Source organism: Macaca mulatta, chromosome 16 (genome assembly GCF_049350105.2).
Source record: "Macaca mulatta isolate MMU2019108-1 chromosome 16, T2T-MMU8v2.0, whole genome shotgun sequence".
Taxonomy (NCBI): Eukaryota; Metazoa; Chordata; class Mammalia; order Primates; family Cercopithecidae; genus Macaca; species Macaca mulatta.
In genome coordinates, this window is record NC_133421.1 from 13,051,928 (window position 1) to 13,078,268 (window position 26,341).

The following is a 26,341-nucleotide window of genomic DNA, read 5'->3' on the forward strand; positions in this document are numbered from 1 at the left end:
AGCAATCATAGAATACCGGAGTGCACTGGAGTGGTCAGCCACATTTTCATTCCAACAATTGTAAAAGCTTTTGGAATGCCTCGAACTTCAGGCTTTGGCAACTGTAACTGTGTTAATTGTGTGGATTATTCCATCTAAGTGGAATATTATTAATAAAGGAAATGCTTTTGTACTATTAGGCTGTGTCAGTTAAAGGCAGGACAGAGCCTAGAATCCAGGACTGCTGATCTCAGGCAGTGGACAGCTCAGGTCATCTTGCTGCATCTCAGGGTGCATCCAGACCCTCCTGTATAAAGGCCTAGGGACAAATCAAAGTCCTGTAAAGTGGAAGCGCCTTAAGTCAGGGCACCCTCATTTTGGTTAAACACACCCTAATACCCAACGCTCAAAGAAATCTGCTTCCCCTGCTTAGTTCCCCCACCCTATGCATGCCCGCATGCACGCATACCTGCCAAACACTCCCTACTCTCCATCCTTCTCCTCCTCCACCCATCCCTACAAAGCCTCTACGGCTGGTTGGCCTCCTCCAGAGATGTGGGTGGGTCACCATGGTGACAGAGGAAGCCCTGTTGCAGAAGGAGAGAGACAGAAACAGCAGGGGACGTTTCTTGGAGCCTCATACAATGACCTCTGCCTTTCTTAGAAGTGCTTCCTTTAAGTCAGAGAAGCACATTAGAGGTAAAGAGAGATGCTGTTATGTTGGAGAGATGGTGGAATGCCTGAACTCTTCTTTAAAAATTTCTTTTCTATGATTTTCAGGTGATCATCAATATAGCCATCCGATTTTGAGCAGTGCTACCCAGATCCCGCCACATGGTGAGAGATGATTGAGAGCACTCTGCATTTCCTCCTCATTTCGAGTGGCACCAGTCTAAGGACGGATGCCTATCAGGGCATCAAACACATGGTCATTAACTCACTGAAGCTAAGGAGGTGCAAGGAGCCACGGGCCCACCCTCCTCCAGGGCCACAATGCTCTTATCTTACTTGTAGGCTATTTTCCCCTTGGTGTTTCTGTCTCTGATATCAAAATGATCCCTTGACATAAACAGAAAGGGGCTAGACCCATTTCTACTTGCCACAGACCCATTTCTACTTACCACCTGTATCACTTCTTACAGTCGTAAATTCCGTATGTCCACAGCAAGGAGTGGAACACCCTCCTTTGCTCAAAGCTATCTGTGATGTCATTTACGAAGGACATGAGACTTGGTTAAACTGTATTGATCCTCCCCAAACTAATTAAGATTTGATAAAACTCAAAACTGATTTGGGCTTCAGCTTCTTGGCAGAAAAAAAAGAGGCTGAAAATTGTTGAGTGGAGGAGTGTTAGCATAGTACCCAAGGGTTATAAAACCATGTTTCCCTCTTAGGTTATAATATCCTCCCACCAGATCACAGCTGAACAGAGAAAACCTATGTTTGGCACCTGCTCAAGACTTGATAGTTCACAATGTACATGGCTGTCTTATGTTCTATCAGTCATGTTTGTCTCTTTCCTGTGAAAGAGTGAAAACATCATTAAGCTTTTAGTGAGAGAAAAACTCAAAACAATGACAAATCCTACAGGCCACCTGGTAGAGAGACCTACCGCTGTCATGTCAGATTATGGTGTGCCTCAGCATTGAAGCTGAGGGATATTATAATTAGGAGGAGGAGATTAGAATATTTTCATGTGCTATGCTCCAGGTGGAAATAAATGATGAAAGCAATAGTACGATCAGATTTATCAGGTTGTGGGGTCTAAAAAGTTAGCACTGGGAGAAACTGGGGAGATCAGTGAAAAGAGGTTGATACCAGTGGTGATGCTGACAGTGGGAAAAGAAAGGACGGTTGAGATATGAAACCTTTTGAAGAAAGAATTAGAGAAACTTCCTTACTAACTGAATATGGCTGATGAGACCCAATGATGACACTGATTAGAAAAATGAGGGTTTTATTAACACAATCGAAGGAATCAGAAAAACTGCCAGTATGTATAGGGGATGGAGTTGTCAGTGAGTTTGGATCTGCACACCTGGAGTTTGCAAGAAAAAAATATTCAACAGGCAGGAATGCAGACATGAAGTCTGGAGGAAGGTTAGAGCTGAAGATGTGAGTCAAGCTTTGGAGGCAGTAACAGAAGCCTCAGGAGTGGGGGCACTCTGCACTGAAAGAGCAGTGCAGAAGGCAAAGGCAGGGAGCCTGGGGGATGCCCACAGTAATTAAGCAGCCAAAGGAAGAGCCAGAAAAGGCATGCAAGGAGAGCTCCCACTTGCTCAGTCACACTCTGAAAGAACAACTACTGAGCTGATTTTTCCCCAGAAGGAGCCAACACAAGCAGACTCCTGAATACAACAGTAGGAGCCATTCTTCCCTCCTTCTCTTCCTCTCTTCTCTTTTCCAACCGGTGCAGGGAGATGGGAGTTGATGAGACCTGGTCCCTGCCCTTGAGCAGCTCACAATGTAGTGAGAGTAGAATTTTCTCTGCATTGCTTTCTTGGATGTTCCCTTCTTTCCCAGGAGCTGGCAGAGTGCCTATCAAGAGAGGAGGGGGCCTGAGTCTACTTACTTAGTTCTCTACAAAGAGCAGTAATTGGATCCTTATTCTGGGCCAAGCACTATGAAGGAATCAAAAGAATTGGAAAGCAAAGCCCTGCTGTCAAGGAGATTGCAATATTTGGAGATCCACAATCCTAACTCAAGTCAAATTATTAGAGATCAGTTAGATACTAAACTGGGTGGAACTGACTAGAAGAGCAATACAGGCTTAAAGAACAGCTACTGTAGGCTAAAAAGATGGGACATTGGCACAGCAAAACGTCTTGAGTGAGGGGGGAATTTCATAGAGAAGAGTAAAGGAGGCATTGCCATAGGAGGGAGATTGTGCAACGGTGATCCCATGAAGGCAGAAGGCAAGGGAGAGCTGGCCTTGGCTCAGGGGTACGTTCTGGAACACAGTGGCAGAACAAGAGTATCCAGGAAGATTGCATTTGGAAGTGGGTGAGCTGAGTGATGCCTTGTTGAGAGCATAATGCCAACAGGCAGAAGGAGGTTCCTTCTTCTCCAGCATGGCCAAAGTGAAGAGATAAGTGCTGAGAGATGAGTGGCTATTACCCACTCTGAGGAGCAGCACTCCCAAGTTCCTGCTCACTCCACTTCCTGGCATCTGTCCTGATGCATGCCAGGGAGGCTCTTTCTGTACAGCATGTTCTGATGGGGATGTAGAGCACCCCTCACCCCCCTCACGTATGTCCCAAGCTGGCATGAACACCAGCTCACTGGCTGAGCTTTCCTGGCTCAGTCCCCAGTGTTGGGGGGGACAGTGAAGGCAGGAAGGGATAGGGAAGCCAGGAGTCCCCGGTGCTTGGGGCTGCCCTTGGACAATGCCTAGGAGGGCTTCTCTCTCTCCCACCTCTCACACAGTCCACAGAATTCATGCTTTCCATGGTTCTGCACTCTCTTTGCCAAGAGGTATGGCAGTCCTCCTGCACATTCATCTAAAGTTAGAGCCTGCTCCCTCTCAGAACTTCTTTGGCCTTGAGGTGTCCCAAACCAAAGAGGATTGAGGAATGACACAGTGAGACTATAGCTGCCCAACTGCCTCACTTCTGGGAATGGTACCCCCATTTCCCATGGCAGCCACTCATTGAATTCTTGTTGTGGCTTCTCCTCCTCAAGTCCATGAAGCACTGAGGCATGCTGGTCTTCTTCCCCAGGATCTCCAGCTCTTTCTGTACCCTCATCCTCCCTGCCTCCCTCACTAGCCCTGCATGCCCCCTCTCCTCTCCTGTGTCACTCATCTGGCCCTGAGCTCAGCACACACTGCACTGTGCTCCCATCAGCCACCCTCTCATCTCCCTTTCACCTTTTCTTCCACTTTTCCTTCCATTCTTTTCCCCAGGTCTGGCATTGAACAACACTCCTTTCCATCTCTTCAGATTCTTGCATCGCAATGCTCTAACTCAGGGGAAGGAAGAAGAAAGTAGGGATGATGTGCTATGCATTTTTGTCTAGGTTCTTTCCTCCAGCAGCTTAGAGATGGCTAAGCTTAGAGGGGGCTTCAGAGAAAGGAATCAGAGTAAGATAAAATAGCTCTGTGACTCACTGTGGCTTGTCAAGTGCAGAGCTTGGAGAGGGGAAAAGGGGCTACATGAGCTGTGCGAGGATGCCATGGACGGAGCATGGGTTGGGTCTCAGTGGAGCTGCGTCCAGGACCCAGTTCTTCTATGGGTACATAAATCACAGAAGTCACTCCATGTCCTCCAACTGAGATTTTTCTGAGCCTGAGAGCTAGGTTTGCCTAAAGCTATTAGGAAAAGGATGGCACTTTTATACAGAAGTAGATGATTTTTATGATGCTCCTCAGCTCCATCAGGCTTATATTTTCAGCAGATAACCCAGAGATGTACTGAGAGAGAGAATTCCCTCCGCAGACTCAAGAGTCGAGTCTCTCATTCACAGAATGGTAAAATCTCTTGGTGGTGACTAAAACAGCATCTGCCCCAGGCTTATTGACAACTGGAACTGAGCATGAGGGAAATTGAGTCAACAGTATCACCAAGCTATGTCCAAGCATGGAGGAGGTCCAGGAAAGCAGATGGGGACTCGAATCAGGGGTGAGGCAGAAAGCAGGGGAATAGAACCTATAGCTGTCCCCTTTGCCTGCCACAGACATGGTCCTCATTAACACAAAACACCCCTCCCTTTTCTTGCAGAGAAGCCACGGATGAACAACATCCTAACATCAGCCACCGAGCCCTATGACCTCTCCTTCTCCCGCTCTTTCCAGAACTTGGCCCACCTGCCCCCATCCTACGAGTCTGCAGTAAAGACCAACCCCAGCAAGTATTCGTCTCTGAAGAGGCTAAGTAAGTCGAATTTCCCCCAAGTTGAGGTCTGTCTCTGGGGCTCCAAGATATCTTCCTAGGCCACACTCTCTTGCCCCATACCCCATAGGACAGCTGTCGAATCCCAAGAATAAAGAAGGAGTTGCAGGATGGGAGAAGAGAATAGATAAGCTCTTAGTTTTTGTTCCTTATGGACTAAGTCCATCCTTCCCATACATAGAAAGAAGGCCATGGAATCCTCAGATTCACATCCCCATAGGAGACAGCCCTCCAACTCATGCACCAGTTGAACTGCAGGAGAAAGCCTTCCCCCAGTCCCGCACACATCTGCCTTCTTCAAACCATGGGCCTTCCTTTCTGTATACCCTATACTGGATAGAGGCTAGCAATGGCCAGAGCTTTCTCTGAGACCTTCCCAGAGAACCACAAACCAGCTCCCTCTCCAACCCAGCCAACAGTGTCTTGAGGACCTGAGATCCTTCACCTCCCATGCATACACCCCATTTCATCCGTCCAGTCCAGTTTATCCAGTGATGCCAGCTCTGCCTCTGGAGTCCGGGGAGACTCTGGGCATCAATGGGTTGAAGATAAAAAAATGTCAAAAAAAAGTTCCCTAAAGGACAGCTCTTCCTCCCTAGCTTTCTGGCCTTGGACCTTCTCATCTCATTTTCCCATGAGTCTCTTTCGATGATCACCCAATGGCAGTAGGAGCCTCAAGGGGTGAGCATTTGCTTGAAAGCTTCAGGGTAACCTACCCTGACAGCAGTGCAGCCTAAGTCCACATCAGCCACCTCCATAGTGAAACGCAGAGTCTCTAGCTAGAGATGGGACTGTCTGATAACCTGAGGAATCATCCCGAGGTGATGAAATTTGGCTCAGGAGGAAGGATACCCGTCAGCAATCCCGCTGCGTCAACTGAAGAGCAGGCAGAATTCCCACACTTTTGCAGAGATCTAGAAGGCCATGTGTAGGAGGCCTCATTTCTGAAATTCGGAGCAATGCAGGTTTATGTATAACCTGCAAGTTCAAGTAGGTGTCTGTGTAGCATGCAAGTTCTGGGCAAATTCAAGGGTACAGAGAGCAGTGTGAGCTTAGGAGGGCCTGCTGGATAGAGAGGAAGGTGGAGCACCTAAATGAGGCGCACATCTAAGATTACTCCAACCCGCTTGCGTTACGGGCACAGGTGGAGCGTGTGTAGGCTGATTATGTGGCTGTGTGGGGACTGGAGGCCCATGTATTAGCTTTCGGTGCATTGCCTGCTACTACAGAGAAGGTGTTATGATGTTCCTAAGGTACCAGTTAAACATTTTCACAAGCATTTCCTAGTCTGAGCACCTTACTTTATTCTAGCAGGAGGCTGGCTGTGGACCTCAACAGAAAGCTTCTGGAGCTGCTATTTGGATGTTTTAGTAAGACAGATGGCCATTCTGTTTCAGGACCGTGGTGTGGTAGATACAGCCCAGGACCAGGGGGAGTTCAGGGACTTGAGCTTGCCATCAACTTTGCCCTGAACATGCTGGGGATTCTGAGGAAGTCCCTTAACATATCCCTCCTCAAGGTGGTCCATGTACCAGAGACTTTTAGCATTGCCTGGGAGCTTGTTAGAGATGCAAACTCTTGGGCCCACCCCAGACCCACTGAATTAGAATCTGCATTTAACAAGCCCCCAGAGAATGGTTTGCACATTCAATGGGAAAATATACCCTTCACCCGTCTGAGCCTCCAGGTCCTAATACATAACTAAAGAAGTTTGACTGTATTATCCCTGAAGATTGACAGGTCTGTGCTGGAGCAGGAGGGGTGCAGAGTTCTATCTGAGTCCTGGCTGCAGGGTCACCCCAGTTGCCTTCTCTCACTCTGTCTCTCCCCTGCAGCCGACAAGGAGGCTGACGAGTATTACATGAGGCGGCGGCACCTGCCTGACCTGGCTGCCCGGGGCACCCTCCCCCTCAATGTCATCCAGATGTCCCAACAGAAGCCGTTGCCACGGGAAAGACCCCGCCGGCCCATCCGGGCCATGTCCCAGGACAGGGTCCTGTCCCCGGATCGAGGCCTGGCAGATGAGTTCAGCATGCCATACGACCGCATCCTGTCCGACGAGCAGCTGCTCTCCACAGAGCGCCTGCACTCCCAGGACCCGCTGCTGTCCCCAGAGCGGACGACCTTTCCCGAGCAGTCACTGTCCAGGGCCATCTCGCACACGGACGTCTTTGTGTCCACACCCGTGCTGGACCGCTACCGCATGAGCAAGATGCACTCTCATCCCAGTGCCTCCAATAACTCGTACGCCACCCTGGGCCAGAGCCAGACGGCAGCCAAGCGTCATGCCTTTGCCTCGCGCAGACACAACACAGTGGAGCAGCTGCACTACATCCCGGGCCACCACACCTGCTACACAGCCAGCAAGACCGAAGTGACCGTGTGACCGGCGGGGCAGGGCCGGGGCTGCTGGGCGTGGCAGAGCAGAGCAGGGGCCAGGAGGGGCCGGGAGCAGAGCTTCTAGCCTTGCCACTCTCCCTTCCCTCGTCCCCTCTGTAGGAAGTGGGGGTGGGCCACCTTTGCCCAAAAAGCCATACCCCCGGGGACAGAGCCCCGATGGCCTGGTTCAATATGCTTAGATCCAGGACCAAGAGCAATCGCCCTTGCTCCTCCAGAAGAGTCAACGGGGAGTGAGGAGGGGGCCAGGCCCCATTCTCACCCCCGACCACCTTCTCCAACTCCCTTTCCATCTCGCGCCTCCTTCTCCCCGTCCGGGGGACTCAGCTGCAGGTTCTGTCAGCAAAGAGACCCTTGCTTGACCGTGGTCCGAAGCTGTCTGGGTTTGAAGGGGCCAGCGGGTCCAATCAGTGGGCTGACCGAATAGGCTACTCGGTCTCATTCATTTACCTAGAACCGCATCACAGAAATCTTCTAGTGCCTAAAAACTGCCTGCTCGCTCTCTCAGAGCCAGGGAGCTGCTGTGTCCATAAGCACAATAATGATTCTTTTCTTGCCTGCTGGAACTCTCTGGTCCCCACTGAGTGGCCCTTCCTTTGCTGACCCCTGAGGGCCCAACCCTGGCCCTGCGCCCCCTCCCCTCAACCCCAGGACCCAGAGGGGTTCCCTTCCTTCAGCTGCCTCCCCATTGGTGGGAACTCCGCCCCCTTCCAGCTGACTGCCCGCCCATAAGGACCCTGGGCCTGTCCTTTTTGGGGGCTGTGCTCCTCCCCTGGCCCTGAGGATTTCACCCTTGAGTTCTCTGGGGTTTTGGCTGTAGCCATCCCAGAGGGGAGTAGCGATGGGGTTCTGGCTCTCCCAGACACCCAATCATCTCCACACACCCTCCAGGCTTCTAGACCTGACCATGACTGCCACTCAGGCCGCCTTCTCCATCCCTGCTCTGCTCCCAGGAGGCACCTGCGGTGGCCAGAGAGCCAGGGTGGGGAGGGCCACTGTGATGTGCAGGGTCTCGGGCTCAACATTTGCATCCTGCAGGGCTCCACCTGTTCACACGTGCACCTCCGGCAGGACCCAGGCAGAGGTTTCTAGAGAGGGGCTCTTCAGCCCCCAGACAAGGAGGATGAGAGGTGGTTGTCCTGCACCCTGTCCGCCTCTCCTTCCTTCTCCATCTCTGTCTACCTGCTCAGTTCAGAGCTCACTCCTACTGCCTGTCTCCCGTTCCCCCACATCCTCCCTGCAACTTCATTCCTCCTGGCTGTTCCTTCTTCAGATCTGTGCCTCCTCTGGATCAAAAGGACAAAGACCTATTAGCAAAAGCAAACAATGGTCTTCCAGGCAACTGGCCTAGGGGCTAACTGGGCAGGTACCCACAGCATCGTCCCTTTCTGCAGGCACTGGGGCACCTGGTAGACCATGGTCCTCAGCTCTGTTGGGGGGGCCACTACTGCCCGCCCACCTCAGCCTCTTCCCCATCTCCAGCTTGGGGGTGGGCATGGTGTGAGTTCCTCCTGGGGAGCTGACAGTGAATTCAGCAGCATCCGCTCCCCCAAGACCAGAGAGCCTGGTGGGGGAAAGAAGGGGTTCCCTCATTCTCAGGGCCAGGGCACCCGCTGGGTTGGGGCTGGGGGAATCAACTCCAGACTACTGGGTGAAGATGTGATCCTTAAAACAGTCAGATCCAACAGCAGTGCCCTTATAAAAGGGGTTTTACCTGCCCTCAGTTCTGCCCTCATGGCCCTTTAAAAAGGCGAGTGTAGAAGGAGAATTTCTCGGTGTCAGCCCTGGAGATTTTTAATCTAACCAAGTCCACAAACCACAGAGAAAGCAATGGACTGTTTCCTTTCACTGATTTCAAGAGTTCCAAAGCTCTCATCTCCATCTCCCCTCCCCAGGGTGTGCTTCCCAACAGGAACAGGAAACCATCACATGGGTCTTAGGGGGATGGAGGTTGGGGGTTGTGAAAGCCACCCTCAGCCCCCACACTGGGGACGCATTCCTGGTAACCCTTGGTAGGCCAAGGACTACCCTCTCCGCTTTCCTCCCCACAGACACATAAACCTTCTTAAGGGCTGGTCCCCAGGGGTTTATAAGAGTTTGTTCCAGAAGGTGAGGCTAAGAGGGTTGGAAAGGAAGAAGTGAGTCTGAATAGAGCAGGTGGCTCCCAGCTGGGGCCCTGAGCCCAGCACCTTTGAATCCTCTAATCTGTGGCTGTCCCTTGAAGGCAGGATGCTGGTGGTGAGGGGAAAGGACCTGAGTGGCTGAGAATGCCCCTCCCTGGTGTCTACATGCAGGTACACACCAAACCAGAAAGCTGATCCCATCTCCAGTGTCAAAGCTTCTCAGCACCAAGTTCTGCAGCCCCCAGGGTGACACTTTTCCCCAGGGGTCCTCCCCAAGCCCTGTCTCTGACAGGGTTTCTGTCTGTCTCAGGGGTTGTTGACGAGTTGATTCCAAGACATTTCTCATCCCAGCCTTACCACCGTCTGGGTGAAAGTCTCTAATGTCAGTTGGGTTGGAAAATTCTACTGCAATGGTTACTCCTTTTCAAGGATTTCTTCTGCTTCACCTTTGGGTCTAGAAGCAAGGAATGGAGGGAGGGAGAGAGGGAGGATAGGAGGGAAGGAGGAAAGAAAAAAGAAATAGAGATAGGTCTACAAACTTGCTCCAATTCAGTCCCTCATTTCAAAATCCCAAAAACTATGTCATAACTGGGACACAGAGGTGTCCATTTATTCAGCTGTCCCATCCATCTTTATGGAACAAGCATAGCCACATCACTAGGCAAGTTCATGTAGCAGATAAAAGAGGCTTCTGGGGCTAGAACCTAGATGCCATGATTTCTAGCCCAAGCAGGCTGGTGGCCTCTGTCATACATAGAAGTACCATCTACCCCTACAGTAAAAGCCCCCTCCACCTCACAAAGGAAGCCTAAAGCCCAAGATTTCCCTCTCCTTGTTTTATTAATTCTTTCACATCTCTATTGCTCTAACAGGAATAGACTGGAATCTGCACAGGTTCCCTCCTGCCCTGAAAGTTCTGCCTGGTCTCCTTGGCCTCTGATGGCATTGAAGCTCTCACAATCCCTCCTGCACCTCCACCTTCCCTGTCTTGCTCCAGGCTCCTGGCTCCATGCCTTCCTGAGTCAAAAAGGCTTTGCCAAGAATTCCTTCACCTCTTAACCGGGCTTCTGCCCTCAGGGCTCCCCAGTGTCTTGGGAGTGTCTTGGGCCATTCATCTGCCTCTTAGAAAGTTCCAACCTTGCCCCCAATTCAAATTTCTCCTCCCCTCTTTCCACTCTCACTTCCAGAAACTCCTGATTTTCAGAAAACCCCAGATTTCCATGCCAGGTCACTCATTCCTTCCTCTCATCTCCCTCTTCCTCCTTCTATCTTCCTCCATTCCTAATTTATTTTCCCTGGTCTTCCTATAATATCCAGCTCTAAAAATCAGAGCTCTCAATGAAAACAATGGAAGAAAAAGACATTCTTCAGGTCTTCTATTTGCTTCCTTGGTGTATCCTTCATCTCCTGCCCCTGTGAGTTGATACCCCAGTGCACAGAGCCAAGGGCTTTCCCCGTCTGAGCTCTGGGAGGAAGGGAATGGAGCTCTGGGTTTGAGATGTCATGGCCTGTCATGGTCAGTTTGGTTCCTGAGGCTAGCAAGTCCCCTGAAGCTCCCAACCCAGCCTAATGTTAGCCCAGAAGCTCCTGCTCTGGCCAAAGACTCCTATCCTTGAGGGTTCTCAGCCACTGCTTCAAAACACCTGCTCCCTTCCTGCTTGTGTATGTCACCTATCCGCCTTTGTCCACAAAGACTTGAGGGCCTCCTGAGTCTCCAAGCACGGAGGAATATCCACGCCAACATCCCTGCCATCAAACTCAGTCTGTTTTCTTCAGAGATACCTTGTCTGTCACCAGCCTCCACCCTCATATTCCTTCCACAAGCAACTGTGCACCTAACCCAAGTTAAAAATGAAAGGGCTGCCAATCACTCGGACTCCAGAAGAGGCCTGCCCTGCGAAAAGCTGGCATGTTACCTCCCACATACATTTCCTGTCATGCTCTCCAAATCTGGGAGATTTTGCTCTGGAGTATTTTCAAGAAAGCGCATTGTGTTTTAATGAAGTATTTTTCAGGGTTCAAATGTTATTTTTTATAAATGCAGCATTTTAATGGCAAATTCAATATGAAGGACATGTCTTCCTGGGCTCTATATTTGCTTTTGGAAGGCAGCATACTCTAGGAGAAAAAAAAGCACAGGGCTGAGGCTCTGGAGACACAGCTTCCAGCCCTGGCTTTGTCTCCGAGGGGGAGTCATGTTCCCCACTCAGTGCCTCAGTTTCCCCATCTGTAAAATGAGGGGCTTTGACTAGATGAGCTCTGAAGTTTCATCCAGCTTTTACATTGTAGGGCTTTCATTCCCTGCCAGCACCTGCTCTCCCCGTTCCTCCCCACCTCCACTGAGCTGCACACATCCCACAACGCCTGCCCCACAGCGATGTCCTCAGATGTCCTGGACCGCACTCCTCACTAGAGCCTGGGGCGGACCTGATGGGCTCGGCCACCTAGCGATGCCCTCGTACCTGAAGTTTAAGGGCCTAACCATTCAATAGGTCACCAACTGTGTGCCGTGGAAGCCCTCTTGTAGAGACACACCTAAACCATCCTAAGTGGCTGTGGAATTCTGGGGAATTCTGAGTTTGGAGTTTCCATTTTGGATACGGTCCTTATAGCTGGAGGGAGGCGGTTCCAATTTCAGCGAGGGAGCTGGCTGGAGAGAAAGGTCTGGAGGTTTGCCCACAAAGGCATGAAGTTTGTACTTGAGGGCAGCTGGGAAATTCATTTCAAGCTGCAGAGGGACATGTGCATAGGCTCTTGTGTGGTAATGAACGTCATGATATCCCACTCTGGAATGTGCGTCCTGAAGACCAAGTCTGGACACTGAGGCTCCATTCCAACTGGAGGAGAAGGCATCACTCACTATCTGGGCTGCTAGGAAGGGGCAATCACCCCATCCTAGTACCTTTCTAGCCCTTCCTCATGACATTACCGTCCTCCCGGTGAAGGCTTATGAAGCAAGAATGGAGAGTCCAAGTTTGTTATCATCAAACCCATCTTGTAAATCAGGAAACACATTAACCTTCCATCAGTCAGAGAAATGCTGTGGCTGTGTGTTTCCTTCATGCTCTCCCTCCTGAGGGAGGAGAAGACCCTGCTTAACTTTGCTGCCCACCCTGCAGTGACCCCTGAATGCCACGCCATGGGAGGACTCATTCATTGGCTTCGTAGTGGCAAATATTCCTCTAGTTCTATAACTCAACTAGACATTTTGTAGTAAAGAATTCTTGAAATTCTCTAATAAAAAGCAATTCTTACTGTAATATTTTTAGTTTGGGGACACAATTTCCTAAGGGGGGATTAATGAACATTTTTATGCATTAGCCCAATTTATGAATTTCATGTTTATTATATGGTAGCACTGATGAAAAGTACCTTTCTATCTGTATCTTTGCAGTTTCTTCGTTACTCATACGTAAGCTTCATGGTGAGCAGTGCTCTAGTGACTGCTTCTCTGTACAAATCTCATCGTTCTACTTACCTGTCAAAGCACATTCTACATGTACTGTAAACAAACACACTTTAGTAAGATTTAGTCTTAAGGATTTTTCCACTTTTGTCAGTAACAGATATTTATGGATTAAAAAATAAAGCCGTTTCAACATAATGTGTGTCTCCTTAAGTAGCCAGGTGCTGACTTTTACAGAGTCAAAACCAAAAGTAATTAAAAAGCAAGAAAGAGTGCAGAAGGTCATTGGAGTTGGGGACAGGAGCAAAGATTAACTGCAAATAGGAGCTAGAGAACTGTGAGGGTGAAAAGAGTGTTTTAAAAACTGGATTGTGCTGATGGTTGTACAACTGCATAAATTTACAAAAATCACAGAAGTTTATACTTGCAATGAGTGACTGTTATGATTACCAAGTAAACCACAATAATGCTTTCTACAATGAATACTATGAGGAATGTGGGAAGACAGGCCTCGGACAAGTGTCAATGGACAACGTATACTAATTAAAGTAGAATTATTAGGTTGGTGTAAAAGTAATTGAGGTTTTTGCCATTAAAAGTTGAAACGGCTTTATTTTATAATTAAAAGTTTTTGCCATTAAAAGTAAAGGCAGAAACCTCAATTACTTTTGCACCGACCTAATAGAAGTTCTGGCTCCTTATCCATCCTCATTTAGCCCAGAACTATTTAATATTCTTGGACATTAGGTCTTAGTCTGATCTTTGAGTTAGTTCTTGTAGTTACCATGGGTAACTGGAGTACAGCCAGTTAAGTATCCAGGCCATTTAACCCAGAGAATCAAATTGCACCATGAAAATTGATTTAGATTTGGAGTTTTGTTGAAGATTCTCTTTTTCTGGACATGTTTTTAATATTATTTCTTTGGCACATGTTCACTTTTGCTGTTAAAGTCATCTGTTTTCTGTTTCTGGATTTTCACCAGAACCTCAATACCAGTGGGTTCAGGTTCAGCAAACAAAGTATTGCCAAACAGGACAGTTGTCTAAACACCCAACTTCAGCACTTCCACAGTTCCTAGAATCCACAGCCAGTCACACTCTCTTACCAACTCCCCAACTCCCTTGTAAATAAAATCCTTCTCATTGAAGGCACTGACTTATTTCCAAAAATCCTCTCATTCTCTCCTGTCATTGACATTCATTACCTAGGACAAAGTTACAAACCGGTTTATTATTGTACATTATAACCCATAACCACACATACTCTGAAATGTATTTACTCATTACAACAATCACTATCGCAGTGCAATTACATGTAAGTTATTGTGTCTAACCTATTATGACTCATAGCAAGTATACGCACATACACATACACATATTACAAGTACAGGAAAAACTCATTAATCTATATCCATTATTGGAAAGAACCCTCATCCCCATCAAAAAAAACCCAAATTCTGAATTGGGGAATTTTTTTGGTGAAATGTAATTTAATTATAATGCCTAAACATAATGACTAAATTAGACTAAAACATGTTCCCTAATAGAAACTCTCAGGAAATATTCCTTATTGAATATGTAAGAATAACGTGACTAAAATTAAAATGGTCAAGAGTTGTGGATCAGAGAGCTCTCAATATGCTTTAATGGTGCTTCTAAAATACTTTAAAAGACTATTTTCTTAAATAGGCTAAATATCTCCCTTTAAATATTCTTAACTTTAACTATTTGTTCAGCTTTTTCTCTTTGGTCCTCAAAGGTAAACCTCCATTCAGACCCTGACCACCACTGTCACTAATTCCAAATTGGTGAGATCTGAATGAATGAGGTTTTAATACACCATCATTAATAAGCCAAGGCCAACAAAAAACTCATGTTGGAAGCTGAGATTCTAGGAGTTTTGGACAGCTCTCCACCTGCAGTGTCACTTAGGACACTAATTTTCTTCTTTCTCCTCTCTGGTTTAGCATGAGAATGAAGCTCAAAACCTCTAGGGAGTAGCAAGAAAAGATTTCCTTCAAGGATCTAAGAAGACCTAGGACACTCACTGTTTGGGCTACAAATGTTACGAATGGAAAACCGAGAAAGGGTTTGGGAGCAGAGGCTGGAAAAGGGGTGCCTTGAAAGTACCAGAATAAGGGAATCAATGACTTTTATGTGCTGGATGTGTTGGCCAATGTCATCTCTGGACCTTGGTTTTCTCATCTGTAACCACTGGAGAATTCGATAGACTCAAGATCCTTCCAGTGTCTGATATTTTATCACTTAATTATCACAAAACAATACTCACATTGTATCTGGGCTTCTAGGTAGCTGAAAGAGCTTGTGAAGTACCCATCCTGCTGTCTTCCTCAGCCCTATCCATCTTAACTTTCCCATCCCTATCAAAACAGGATGCAGTTGAAGAGTACTGGACTGGAAGTGAGGGGACCTTGTTTCTTGTACCGGCTGGGCCAAAATTTTGTTGTGTGATCTGGAAAAACTTATTTCTCCTCTTCAAATCTCAATATTCTCATTTAAAACAAAATGAGTAGTCCAGACCAGGCAGTCTTTTTTTTTTTTTTTTCTTTTTGAGGAGTCTCGCTCTGTCGCCCAGGCTGGAGTGCAGTGGCATAATCTCGGCTCACTGCAAGCTCCACCTCCCGGGTTCATGCCATTCTCCTGCCTCAGCCTCCCGAGTATCTGGGACTACAGGGGCCCTCCATCGCGCCTGGCTAATTTTTTGTATTTTTAATAGAGGTGGGGTTTCACCGTGTTAGCCAGGATGGTCTCGATCTCCTAACCTCGTGATCCACCCGCCTTGGCCTCCCAAAGTGCTGGGATTACAGGCGTGAGCCACCGCGCCCGGCCAATAATTTTTTTTTTTTTAATTTAAGAATGTCAAGTCAAATATTGAGAGTAGAATAAGGAGAATTGCTTTAACTTAGAAAATAGGTTTACTTTTCTTAAACTACTGGATCTTTTCATATTTGTTATCCAACCACATTAAAATGTCAGATATTTTCAAGGGACTAGGGAAGGAGCTAAAGGCAGTCAAAATTTTGTTGTGTGATCTGGAAAAATTTATTTCTCCTCTTCAAATCTCAATATTCTCATTTAAAACAAAATGAGTAGTCCAGACCAGGCAGTCTTTTTTTTTTTTTTTTTTTTTTTTTTTGAGGAGTCTCACTCTGTCGCCCAGGCTGGAGTGCAATGGCGCGATCTCGGCTCACTGCAAGCTCCACCTCCCAGGTTCATGCCATTCTCCTGCCTCAGCCTCCTGAGTAGCTGGGACTACAGGCGCCCACCATCACGCTTGGCTAATTTTTTGTAGTTTTTAGTAGAGATGGGGTTTCACCGTGTTAGCCAGGATGGTCTCGATCTCCTGATCTCGTGGTCCACCCGCCTTCGGCCTGCCAAAGTGCTGGGATTACAAGCGTGAGCCACTGCGCCCAGCCCAGACCAGGCAGTCTTTAAAATGTGTCTCAGCTTAGTCTCTGCTTTGGTGACTTTGCCAAGATTTTACAAGGAATTGGTGAACTTAGCTGGTGTGGATCATGGCGGAAGGGTAGAGTGGATGTGAAGAAGGAGAAAACCCTTAGCTGGAGCCACCACTTATGACATACTATCTTCCCAGTTGTCAGCATGGTCTACCCTTGTGTCAACAAATGGCTATAGAGGAAGCAAAAATATTGAATGAGAGGCAGAACAAAGTCCTCAGAAAACTGTCTCTTTTGTTTAACTTTTTTGTGATTTCCCAAAATCTACAAACTGCCTTTCAAAGAAATTTCAAATAATACATTTTCACGGAAAGTTCTCAACAGTTCATTATTTTACAGTGTTTTGCCATTAGAAATAGAGCTCATCTGTGTGTTGCAGGACCAGCACTCTCCACAAAGAAGAGAGAAATTTTTTTGCCTCCCACCTCTATCCAAGTTCTGGCAAAGGTAGTATACTAAGGCTTTTGCCCTTATTCCCAAGTGTGTGTACCTTAACGCTTCTTTCCTGGAGCATTTAGAAGAGCTACTCTTACTGGTTCATCATGGCAATCATGGAGAAGATCTCCTCTGCTACATAAGGCAGGGGGTGCATACACTGTCTTTATTTTACACTTAGAGAAAACTAAAAACTGTCATCTAATCCAGTGCTACTCAAAGTGCCATCCCTAGAGCAGCAATATCAGCATTCCCTGAGAGCTCACTGCAATACAGATTCCCAGTGCCCACCCCAGACTTTCCGAATCAGAATCTCTGGGGGTGGGGCCCTGGAATGTGCATTTTAACAAGATCCTTAGGTGACTCTATGCACATTAACGCTTGAGAAGCATACCATTTTGTCTTTTTTTTTTTTTTTTCAGTTTTGAAATTTTATAACCCTATGACAAAAACAAAGAATTGGAACTCTGGGGATCAGAGTAGTCTTGGTCTATGTAGCCTGACAATTTTAGGCAACCAGCTTCAGTGACAAGATTAGAACAAAAATGGGTGTACAGAGGATTAAGCATTTGGGAAATGAGGAGAAAGCTGAGGTAGGGTGCATAAACTCAAAAAGTTTAATAGAAGGCCAGGCACGGGTGGCTCAGCCTATAATTCCAGCACTTTAGGAGGCCGAAACGGGCGGATCAGGAAGTCAAGAGATGGAGACCTTCCTGGCCAACATGACGAAACTCCGTCTCTAATAAAAATACAAAAATTAGCCGGGTGTGGTGATGCATGCCTGTAGTCCCAGCTACTCGGGAGGCTGAGGCAGGAGAGTCGCTTGAGCCCAGGAGGCAGAGCTTGCAGTGAGCTGAGATCTCGCCACGGCACTCCAGCCTGGGCAACAGAGTGAGACTCCATCTCAAAAAAAAAAAAAAAAGTTTCATAGAAGAGAAATTATGTGGCTACTGGACAGCATCATAAAAGATGAATCTTTAAAGATTCCCCAAACCAGAGAGTCAAAATTTAAAGACAAAGGAGAACAAGGATAAGGATGGGGATATACAACAAGATCCATTTCCTCAGGCACAGGAGGACAGAGTGGGCAGGGCTGCTCCAGTGAAGCTTCACGGGAAGGCAAGATGGCAGCCACTATGAGATGAGGAAGCTTCTCAGGAAGGCAAGATGGCAGCCACTATGAGATAAGGAAGCTTCTCAGGAAGGCAAGATGGCAGCCACTATGAGATGAGGAGAAAGGGCTGCCCAACAGTGGTTGTCCCGGAGGGTCCCAATCTTCATGGTAGTCCAGGAGACGGAGTCATGGAAGGATAGGGTGGATTCTGCTATGGTGATAAATAACTCTCAAATCTCCTTAAGACACCAAAGGATGATTTTTCACTCCCCCTCTGTTGTAGATCAGCAAGGACCTCTGTGGTACTTCCTCATCCTTACTCAAAAGCCCAGAAATAGGGGAGCAGCCTCTATCAGCAATGTTACCAACACCATGGCAGAGAAAAAAGAGAACTCTAGGGGGGTCCCACGAGGACAATTAAATGGCAGCGCAGAGTGGCACATACCACTTCTACTCACATTTTCTTGTATGAATCTGGCCATATGGACCTACCCCACCAAAGGGGAACCAAGCAGTGTGATTCTGCCATATTGCAGGATAATGGAAAATATCCAGTGAGCAGCACCAGTGACTACCAGAGTCACCATGTTGAGTTTAGAGCAAAAGATTGGGAATTTATGTAGACAAAGGTCCCCTTCCCTATCACCATGGTAAAACCATCAAAGTGTTCTTTTTTAAGGCAGGTGAAACTTTTCTGCAGCTGGCTTATCATATATGAAGCCAGTGGTCTGGGAGCATGTACACTGAGCAACCTCTTTATGATAAGACATCTACGAAGTGTTGAGAAAGTATCCCATAAACAGATCATCTTATTCTTCAGTTCCAACCTCAGGGCTCCAGAGAGGACAGTGGATATGAAATGCTAACAGTAGATTCTGTGGAATTGCATCAAGATATTCTCCTACAACACGTAATGATTTTAAGTTGTGGTGGTTTCCACCCACCCCTCTTTCCTTTTGCCATAGTCTTTTCCTCACTACTCCATCTACTCTACCCTCAGGGAAAAGGTAGATAGATACCAGAGGAAGGAGTCTTTGTTCAACCTTGACTTTCAAAATAGACTTTTTTTCAAGGCCACAGGGCATAAATTGTTAAGTAATTGCAAGAGACTGATAGTAGAAAGAGAAAGTGTTTTCTCTGACAATGAAAGCTGACCTTTTAGTATCAATGAGCCAAGCTTGGAAAGCTTGAGTTTTTACAATAAGCCACAGAGTAGACAGCATATAGGATGTGGTGGAAAAGCATGTCCTGCTGCACAAGGCAAAGAGAAATATCCTCCTGCACTGGGGAAGAACCTCAGGTAGAATCAAAGAAGGGAGAAAGAAAGCAAGATATAGATATGTGAATCCCTGAGATGTCCTGACCCTGATCACCCACTATGGGGTGGGCTGGTAGGGAAAGAGGGAGTGGGGAAAGTGGACAACCGAATCCTCCAGATAGATTGGAGAATCTGAGGGTAGAACATATTTCTGCCTGGCTTCCTGCCTAGATCTTAGGGAGGTAAATTCCTAATGAATGTTCCATGCCATCAAGACAGTGATGGAAGCATGGAAACAGCCGTGAGACAGGACTACTGTCTGTCAGGACAGAGAGACAGTCCTTCACTCAACCCCAGACTTCCAGAGCTCCTAAGTGATACCCAGAAGACAAGTACCCTGGCTAGGAATTTAAAGGCTCTCTCCAAAGACTGCCTATCTCAGAGCTCACAACAGCAGAAGACCACTATTACAGAGAAATGAAGTCAAGTACAAATCTACACATTTGAGTTACAGCCACAAAGTGTAAAATAGGCACATCAATATCCTAAGACCCAAAGTCTTTCAAGAGTGGTTCTCAAATCTCTTTGTCTCAGGACTTCTTTACACCCTTAAAAGTTATTGAGGACCACAAAGAGCTTCAATTTGTGTGGGACTTCACAAAATACAATTATCATACTGAAAATTAAAATAGAGAACATTTAAAATTTATGTATTAATTTATTTTACATTAAGAATGATAAATCTATGATGTGCTAACATAAATAACATATGATTATGGGAAATAACTACATTTTCCAAAAAAAAAGAATTAGTAAAAAGAGTGGAATTGTTGTACATTTTTTGCAAAGTTCTTTAATGTTGTGCTTACTGGAAGATAACCAGATTCTGATGTCTGCTTCTGCAGTTACTCTCCTGCAGTATAACATCTCGTGCAGCCCCCAAAGGCAGCCTGGTGAACACAGGGGGAGGAAGGGAAGCTCCAACAGAGGAAAGAGAGAGAAGCCCATTTCCCTCCTCACCCCCACCCCCACCCCGTCACTGGTCAGCCCAAAGTAAAGCTGAGTTGAGGGCTGGAAAAAGCTTTAGTTTTACAGTCATTTGGAAGCCGTTAATATTACAGTGGTCTTGGACTACTTATTATTAGGCTGGGAAATTACCAAAATGACTTTCTATTTTCTAACAATAACCTGAAAAGTAGGGAATGGGAAAAAGGAATGAAATTTCTTACTGGTGACACACTTGGGTTTACTTGCTTGGCATAATGGTTATATAAGCAAACACACCTGGCAAAGGACCTGTGCAAAATACCCCAGATTGAGAAAGACGGAATGTTGTGCTAAAGACTTGAAGGAGGGGCATACAATTACAGGATTAAGGAATTGTATGAGATCCTTGATAGACTACAAGAAGAGAAGAGAAGTCTTTTATAAACAAGGAACAATCTTCACGAGAGAACAAGATAGGATAGAAAGGACACGAGATTCATGGACATCTGGGTGTTTGCCTTCCATCAGTCATCCTGGCCACCATCCTATGTCCCCCACTCCTCTTGATAACAGACTCCAACCTACTTTAGTCACCAGTGTAGGCACATAGCTCAAGCCAGACCAACTGCAGTCTTTTTCTTTAATTTCCAAACAGAAACTTAAATAGAGAAAATTTCTTCCTTCTCAGGGACTGGACCTTAATGATACAAATCTAGGGTTACCGTAGCCTTGTCCTACAACTATATGGGGAAAGAATGAAGGTGATGAAAGAGCAGAATAATGATAGCTAACTGTGCTCACTCAATGCTAACTGTGCACTAGGCACTATCAAAGCACTTTGCAGGCATTATTAACCCATTGAATCCTCATACCATCTCTTACGAGGTTAGAACTACCGTGTGTCCCATTGCTAAGGAATTTGCCCACATCCTAAGGACAAGGAGAAGCCATTGAGGGGCCATGGGATGTATAGGAGCAAGATGAAGGTTACCCTTCAGAGAATGACTAGAGCTCTCCTGTAGAACACGGATTTGATGAAGTTCATGTTGAAGGGCAGAGAGACCAGTGAGGAGCAGGGTGGTATCATGCTGAGAGATCCACCAAATCAGAGCTTTAGGCGTGGCCTTCAAATTTCAATTGCAGAGAGCAACATAGTGGTCATTTAAGGATTCTGAGTCATTTTCTGGTTATTTAAAAATTACACTAACTGGGCGCGATGGCTCACGCCTGTAATCCCAGCACCTTGGGAGGCTGAGGCGGGCAAATCACCTGAGGTCAGAAGTTCAAGACCAGCCTGGCCAACAAGGTGAAACCCTGTCTCTACTAAAAATACAAAAATTAGCCAGGGGTGGCGGCGCACACCTGTAATCCCAGCTACTGGAGAGGCTGAGGCAGAAGAATTGCTTGAACCCAGTGGGTGGAGGTTGCAGTGAGACGAGATCATGCCACTGCACTCCAGCTTGAGCAAAAGAGTGGGATTCCATCTCAAAAAAAAAAAATTATACTGAATGATCTGAATCATTGATTTTTAAAAATGTAGACTAATAAACTACTTAGCCGTAGCTTGCATTTATCACAAATCCCTCTTCCATTTATTTTCCATCTAGGACTGTGATTATTCTGGTGTATACTATGCTTAAAAGTCAGGATTGTGTGTGTGTAAAATGTGTAGCTAAAAGAATAAGTAAATATATCAATAAGTATGTTACACTAGGTGGTGGGACTCTATCTGATTTATAGTGATTTATTTATATTTCTTTATATTTTCTATCACTTCTAAGCATATATTATGCCTATGTTCAGGAAAAAAATCAGTATTTGTCAAGTTACCAATATCATAGGATCATTATATATAAATCTATAATAAATGTATATATGTATCAAATGTGTGTACATAGATCGTCCCTGACTTATGGTGGTTTGATTTATGACTCTTTGACTTTACAAGGGTATGAAAGTAATACATGTTCAGTAGAAAGTGTACTTTGAATTTTGACTTTTTCCCGGGCTAGCCTTACATGGTACAATACGGTCTCATGATGCTGGGCAGCGGCCAGGAGCCACAGGTCCCAGTCAGGACCACCATCACAAGCGCAAACAACCAATTCAAAGGCAAACAACCAATTCTGTTCTCTACAGTGTACTGTTTTCAACAAATCACATAAGACATTCAACACTTTATTAGAAAATATGGCTTTGCGATAGGTAATTTTGCCCAACTGCAGGCTAATGTAAGTGTTCTGAGCACGTTTAAGGTAGGCTGGGCTAAGCTGTGATGCTCAGACGTTTAGGTGTATTCGGTGCATTTTTGACTTACAATATTTTCAACATATTTAATGAGTTTATCATGAGGAATACCCATCAAAAGTGGAGAGCATCTGTGCATGCATGCGTGTGTTCGTGTATGTGTGTATGTGTAACTAAATGACTGGAAGAAAACTACCCAAATTGCTAACGGTGTTAGTGAATCTTGGTCATTTTTAAATTTCTTTTTACTTTAATGTAGTTCCCAATTTTCCATAATAAGCATGCATTACTTTTTTAATGGAAAAAACAAAATTCATTCTTTTAATATTGAAAAGAAGCGAGGTTGGAGGGCTCACTTTGAACAAAGATGCCACACCTTTCTGAAAATGGAGCAGCAAATGTTTTGGCCATTCTCCAGCAGGGCCTTCTACATAAAGAAGCCACAATACTCATATGGAGGTTGGCTTAAATTAGGAAAACTCAGGGGAACTGGGAGCAACTCTACTGAGCATCCACCTTAAGGTGGATCTTTGCCCCCTTTTACTTTGTTTTCCAGGGCAGGGCTTTTATCACTGGATAATTAGCTCTGCCTTTTATATGAAGTACTTCTAGCTGTGACTGGGGAATTGGCAGATTAGGGGGTTGCAACAGGGCCAGGTGGGCTGGGTGAATGTCATGCCCTCTCTAGTCTGTCTAGACCCCATCACTCCCTACTGGATTCCTTATAAGTCAATTACTACTGCCTTTAAAAAGAATTCCTGGCTGGGTGCAGTGGCTCACACCTGTAATCCCAGCACTTTGAGAGGTCGAGGCAGGTGGATGACCTGAGGTCGGGAATTCGAGACCAGCCTGCCCAACAGGGTGAACCACGTTTCTGTGAAAAATACAAGATTAGCTGGGCATGATGGTGCATGCCTGTAATCCCAGCTACTGGGGAGGCTAAGGCAGGAGAATTGCTTGAACCCGGGAGGTGGAGGTTGCAGAGAGCCAAGATTACGCCACTGCACTCCAGCCTGGGCAACAAAAGTGAAACTTCATCTCAAAAAAAAAAAAAAAAAGCATTTTTATGCTATATCTAATCTTAGCCTAATATTTGTTAGAGCCTTTAGGAGGTGGTGAGTAACTACGTCAAATTAGAGAACATAAGTCCCATCTAGATAGAAAGAGCTGTATTTCTCAGCTGCAGCCAATCATTATAATATAGAACTGCCAGCCCAGAGTAGCCTCTATTTTATATTTTTAAAGGATTAAAAGACACTGATTTTTAACTTATGTTAATACATTTGAAAAGAAAACACTTTCTGGGCCAATGAGTTCTGGCTAAATACAATAGCTTTGTGAGCCATGATTTGACTAGTCAACTAAAAAAAATACATGACCTCCAAGTCAAATAGTCAGTACTAGGATTCCTTGTTTTCCCATATCTGTAGCAGCTCTTACCCACTGATACTGAGTACTATGCATAGCACCTATAATTCTGAAAAATAGGTCTGGCGGCACGCATAAATGAGTAACATCTTGACGCAAAAAGAATGGTCAGGACATTTCAAGAACACACAAGATCACAGACCAGAATTGTTAGAGATAAACATCTCCTTTGGATATTGAAAATTGTGGATGCAATCACACTTCCTGGTAGGTCATGAGATTTAGGTTTTTACAGTATAAAGTGCTGGCTACATAAAGGGTCATTATACAATACTGAACAGAGCATAATCTATATGAGCCTTTGATAGAGTTTTGAGCTGGCCTTGAGACATTTTGCTTACTTCCAGGATGCCCTTTTAACAGACCAGTAAAGCTTTGGAAGATTCTGAGCCGGACCAGTCTTTGTTTTCACTGTGTAGCTGTGAGACTCCTGGGAAGCTATGTCACCAAGAAAAAGTCATTGTAGCAGTAAATTGAAATCATGTCAAAATATAGCAGAAAGGGAAAGATGAAATACCAAATCCCAAACATCTAAATCTCTCCTCAAACTGCCACATCTAACTGCAATATCTTAGAGGGAGATATATGCAACCAGAAGAGAACAAAGTAAAGAAGCATTTATGATTATCTAGGGCAATGTAGAATTTTAGTGAACTAAATTTAATCAGAACACTCGGGCCTTAATAGATCTAGGCAATTCCATTTCAAGGCATGTTCCAGGTGAGCTTATGCTAACCATGGGGGACAAAGCTCTCAAAGGAAGAAAGGCCAAATAGAAAAAAAAAAAAAAAAAAAAAAAAGAAAAGGCAAAAAGGTTGGCCTTTCTTCTAGAAAAGAATAGCTCCATCCCAGTCTCATTTATCCAATTCTAGCCAGCAAGCATGTTCAACAAGTATTTGTGTTGGGGTAGTGGGATTGGAGGGAAGATGGCAGAGTGCACTGTGGAGAGCCAAAGTGAAATTATCAGAGGTGTTTGAACCACAGTAACTCCATCTTGAGTAGGGGCTGGGGAAAATGAAGCTGAAACCTGCTGGGCTGCATTCCCAGGAGGTTAAGGCATTCTAAGTCACAGGACGAGACAGGAGGTCAACACGAGATACAGGTCATAAACACCTCGCTGATAAAATAGGTTGCAGTAAAGAAGCCAGCCAAAACCCATTTAAACCAAGATGGCAACAAGAGTGACCTCCGGTCCTCGTTGCTACACTCCCACCAGTGCCATGGCAGTTTACAAATACCATGACAATGTCAGGAAGTTACCCTATCTGGTCTAAAAAGGGAAGGCATGAATAATCCACCCCTTGTTTAGCATAAAATGAAAAAATAACCATTAAAATGGACAACCAGCAGCCCTTGGGGCTGCTCTGCCAATGGGGTAGCCATTCTTTCAGTCCTTTACTTTCTTAATACACTTTTTTTCATTTTACTCTATGGACTTGCCTTGAATTTTTTCTTGCACAAAATCTAAGAAATGCTCCTTGGGATCTGGATCAGGACCCCTTTCCAGTAACAAAATGGAGTTGGTTGGCCCTTCTTTCCCCTGAGAGCAATCCTTACCCTCTCTTCTCCTCTGGACAAGTGAAGGAAGAGTGTCTCTTGTGGTTCACTCAAAGTTCAACCTCTTTAAAAGTTCCAGCCCCCTAGGACTGGGACTGTGTCCAGGAACTTGTCCAATCCAGATCAGAGGTTCTCCTGTTTTCCATGGGGCACAAGAGGAAGATAGACTATTTAGAGAGGAGCTGTGCACTTCCCCTCTCTTGGAGGCCCCACATTCTCATATTTTCCTGTTAACTTATCAGCTCAACTCGAGCTTAGGGTCAACTACTGGGTGCTGCTGTGCTTTTGTTGGAAAATCAGTGAAGTCTAGAGAAATCCCACAGTTTTGGCAATACCTTCATGGACTGCCTTCTCAGCTGTGCAGATCTCCTCTGACCCCACGAGGATCAATAAAGAGAGCAACTCACCCCTCACTGCTACTGTGATTGTCTCTTTGATTTTGCTCTCAGAATCTGATGAAAAACGTAAACCTAAGACTGTGAAAATTAGGTTTGCCTCCAGGCCACATTAAGCCAAGCATCATTGTCTCTTCTGTTTCTCCACATAAATTACAATCAGCTCCAACTCCAAATAAGCTCACCAGACAAGTGTGTACAATATGCACCAGAAAACAATCTGACAATCTAGCCCAGAGAGAGCAGCATCTTCCATTTTAAATGTACAAACTTGCTGCCATCCTATGAGGTTTCATTCACATGCTGGGCCTTGTCGCTCCCACTGAAAAAGACAAAATCTTCCTGTCTTTGTATTTGCCAGGGTGCTGGTCAACACATGTGGGTTGTCTGTGTCATCTATGACTTGTGAACATAAAACTCACTTGGAAGAAATCTCACAAAGGGCAGGAGGTAGCACCAGAGAGTGGTAAGGGCTTTGGCTCCAGAACCAGGCCATTTACTATCTAGAGACCATATATGTAAACTTTTCATGCTTCAGTCAACCCCATCTGTAAAAGGGGATTAGAACTGTCCTCAGTCATAGGGTTTTGTGAGGATGAAATAAGTTACTATGTGTAGAGCACTTAAAAGAGCACTTAGCATAAAGT

General features: G+C 45.8%; 1 protein-coding gene across 1 annotated transcript in view; it reads left to right on the top strand.

The window, feature by feature from the left end:
* Positions 1 to 12,992, top strand: part of SHISA6 (shisa family member 6) — a 325,776-nt gene extending 312,784 nt beyond the window's left edge. Inside the window, exons 4-5 of the mRNA XM_028836020.2 lie at positions 4,698 to 4,850; positions 6,704 to 12,992. Of these exons, the coding sequence (XP_028691853.1) occupies positions 4,698 to 4,850; positions 6,704 to 7,254 (704 nt within the window). The 3' untranslated portion in view covers positions 7,255 to 12,992. The remainder of the gene's footprint in view (positions 1 to 4,697; positions 4,851 to 6,703) is intronic.
* The last annotated feature ends 13,349 nt before the right edge of the window (positions 12,993 to 26,341 follow it).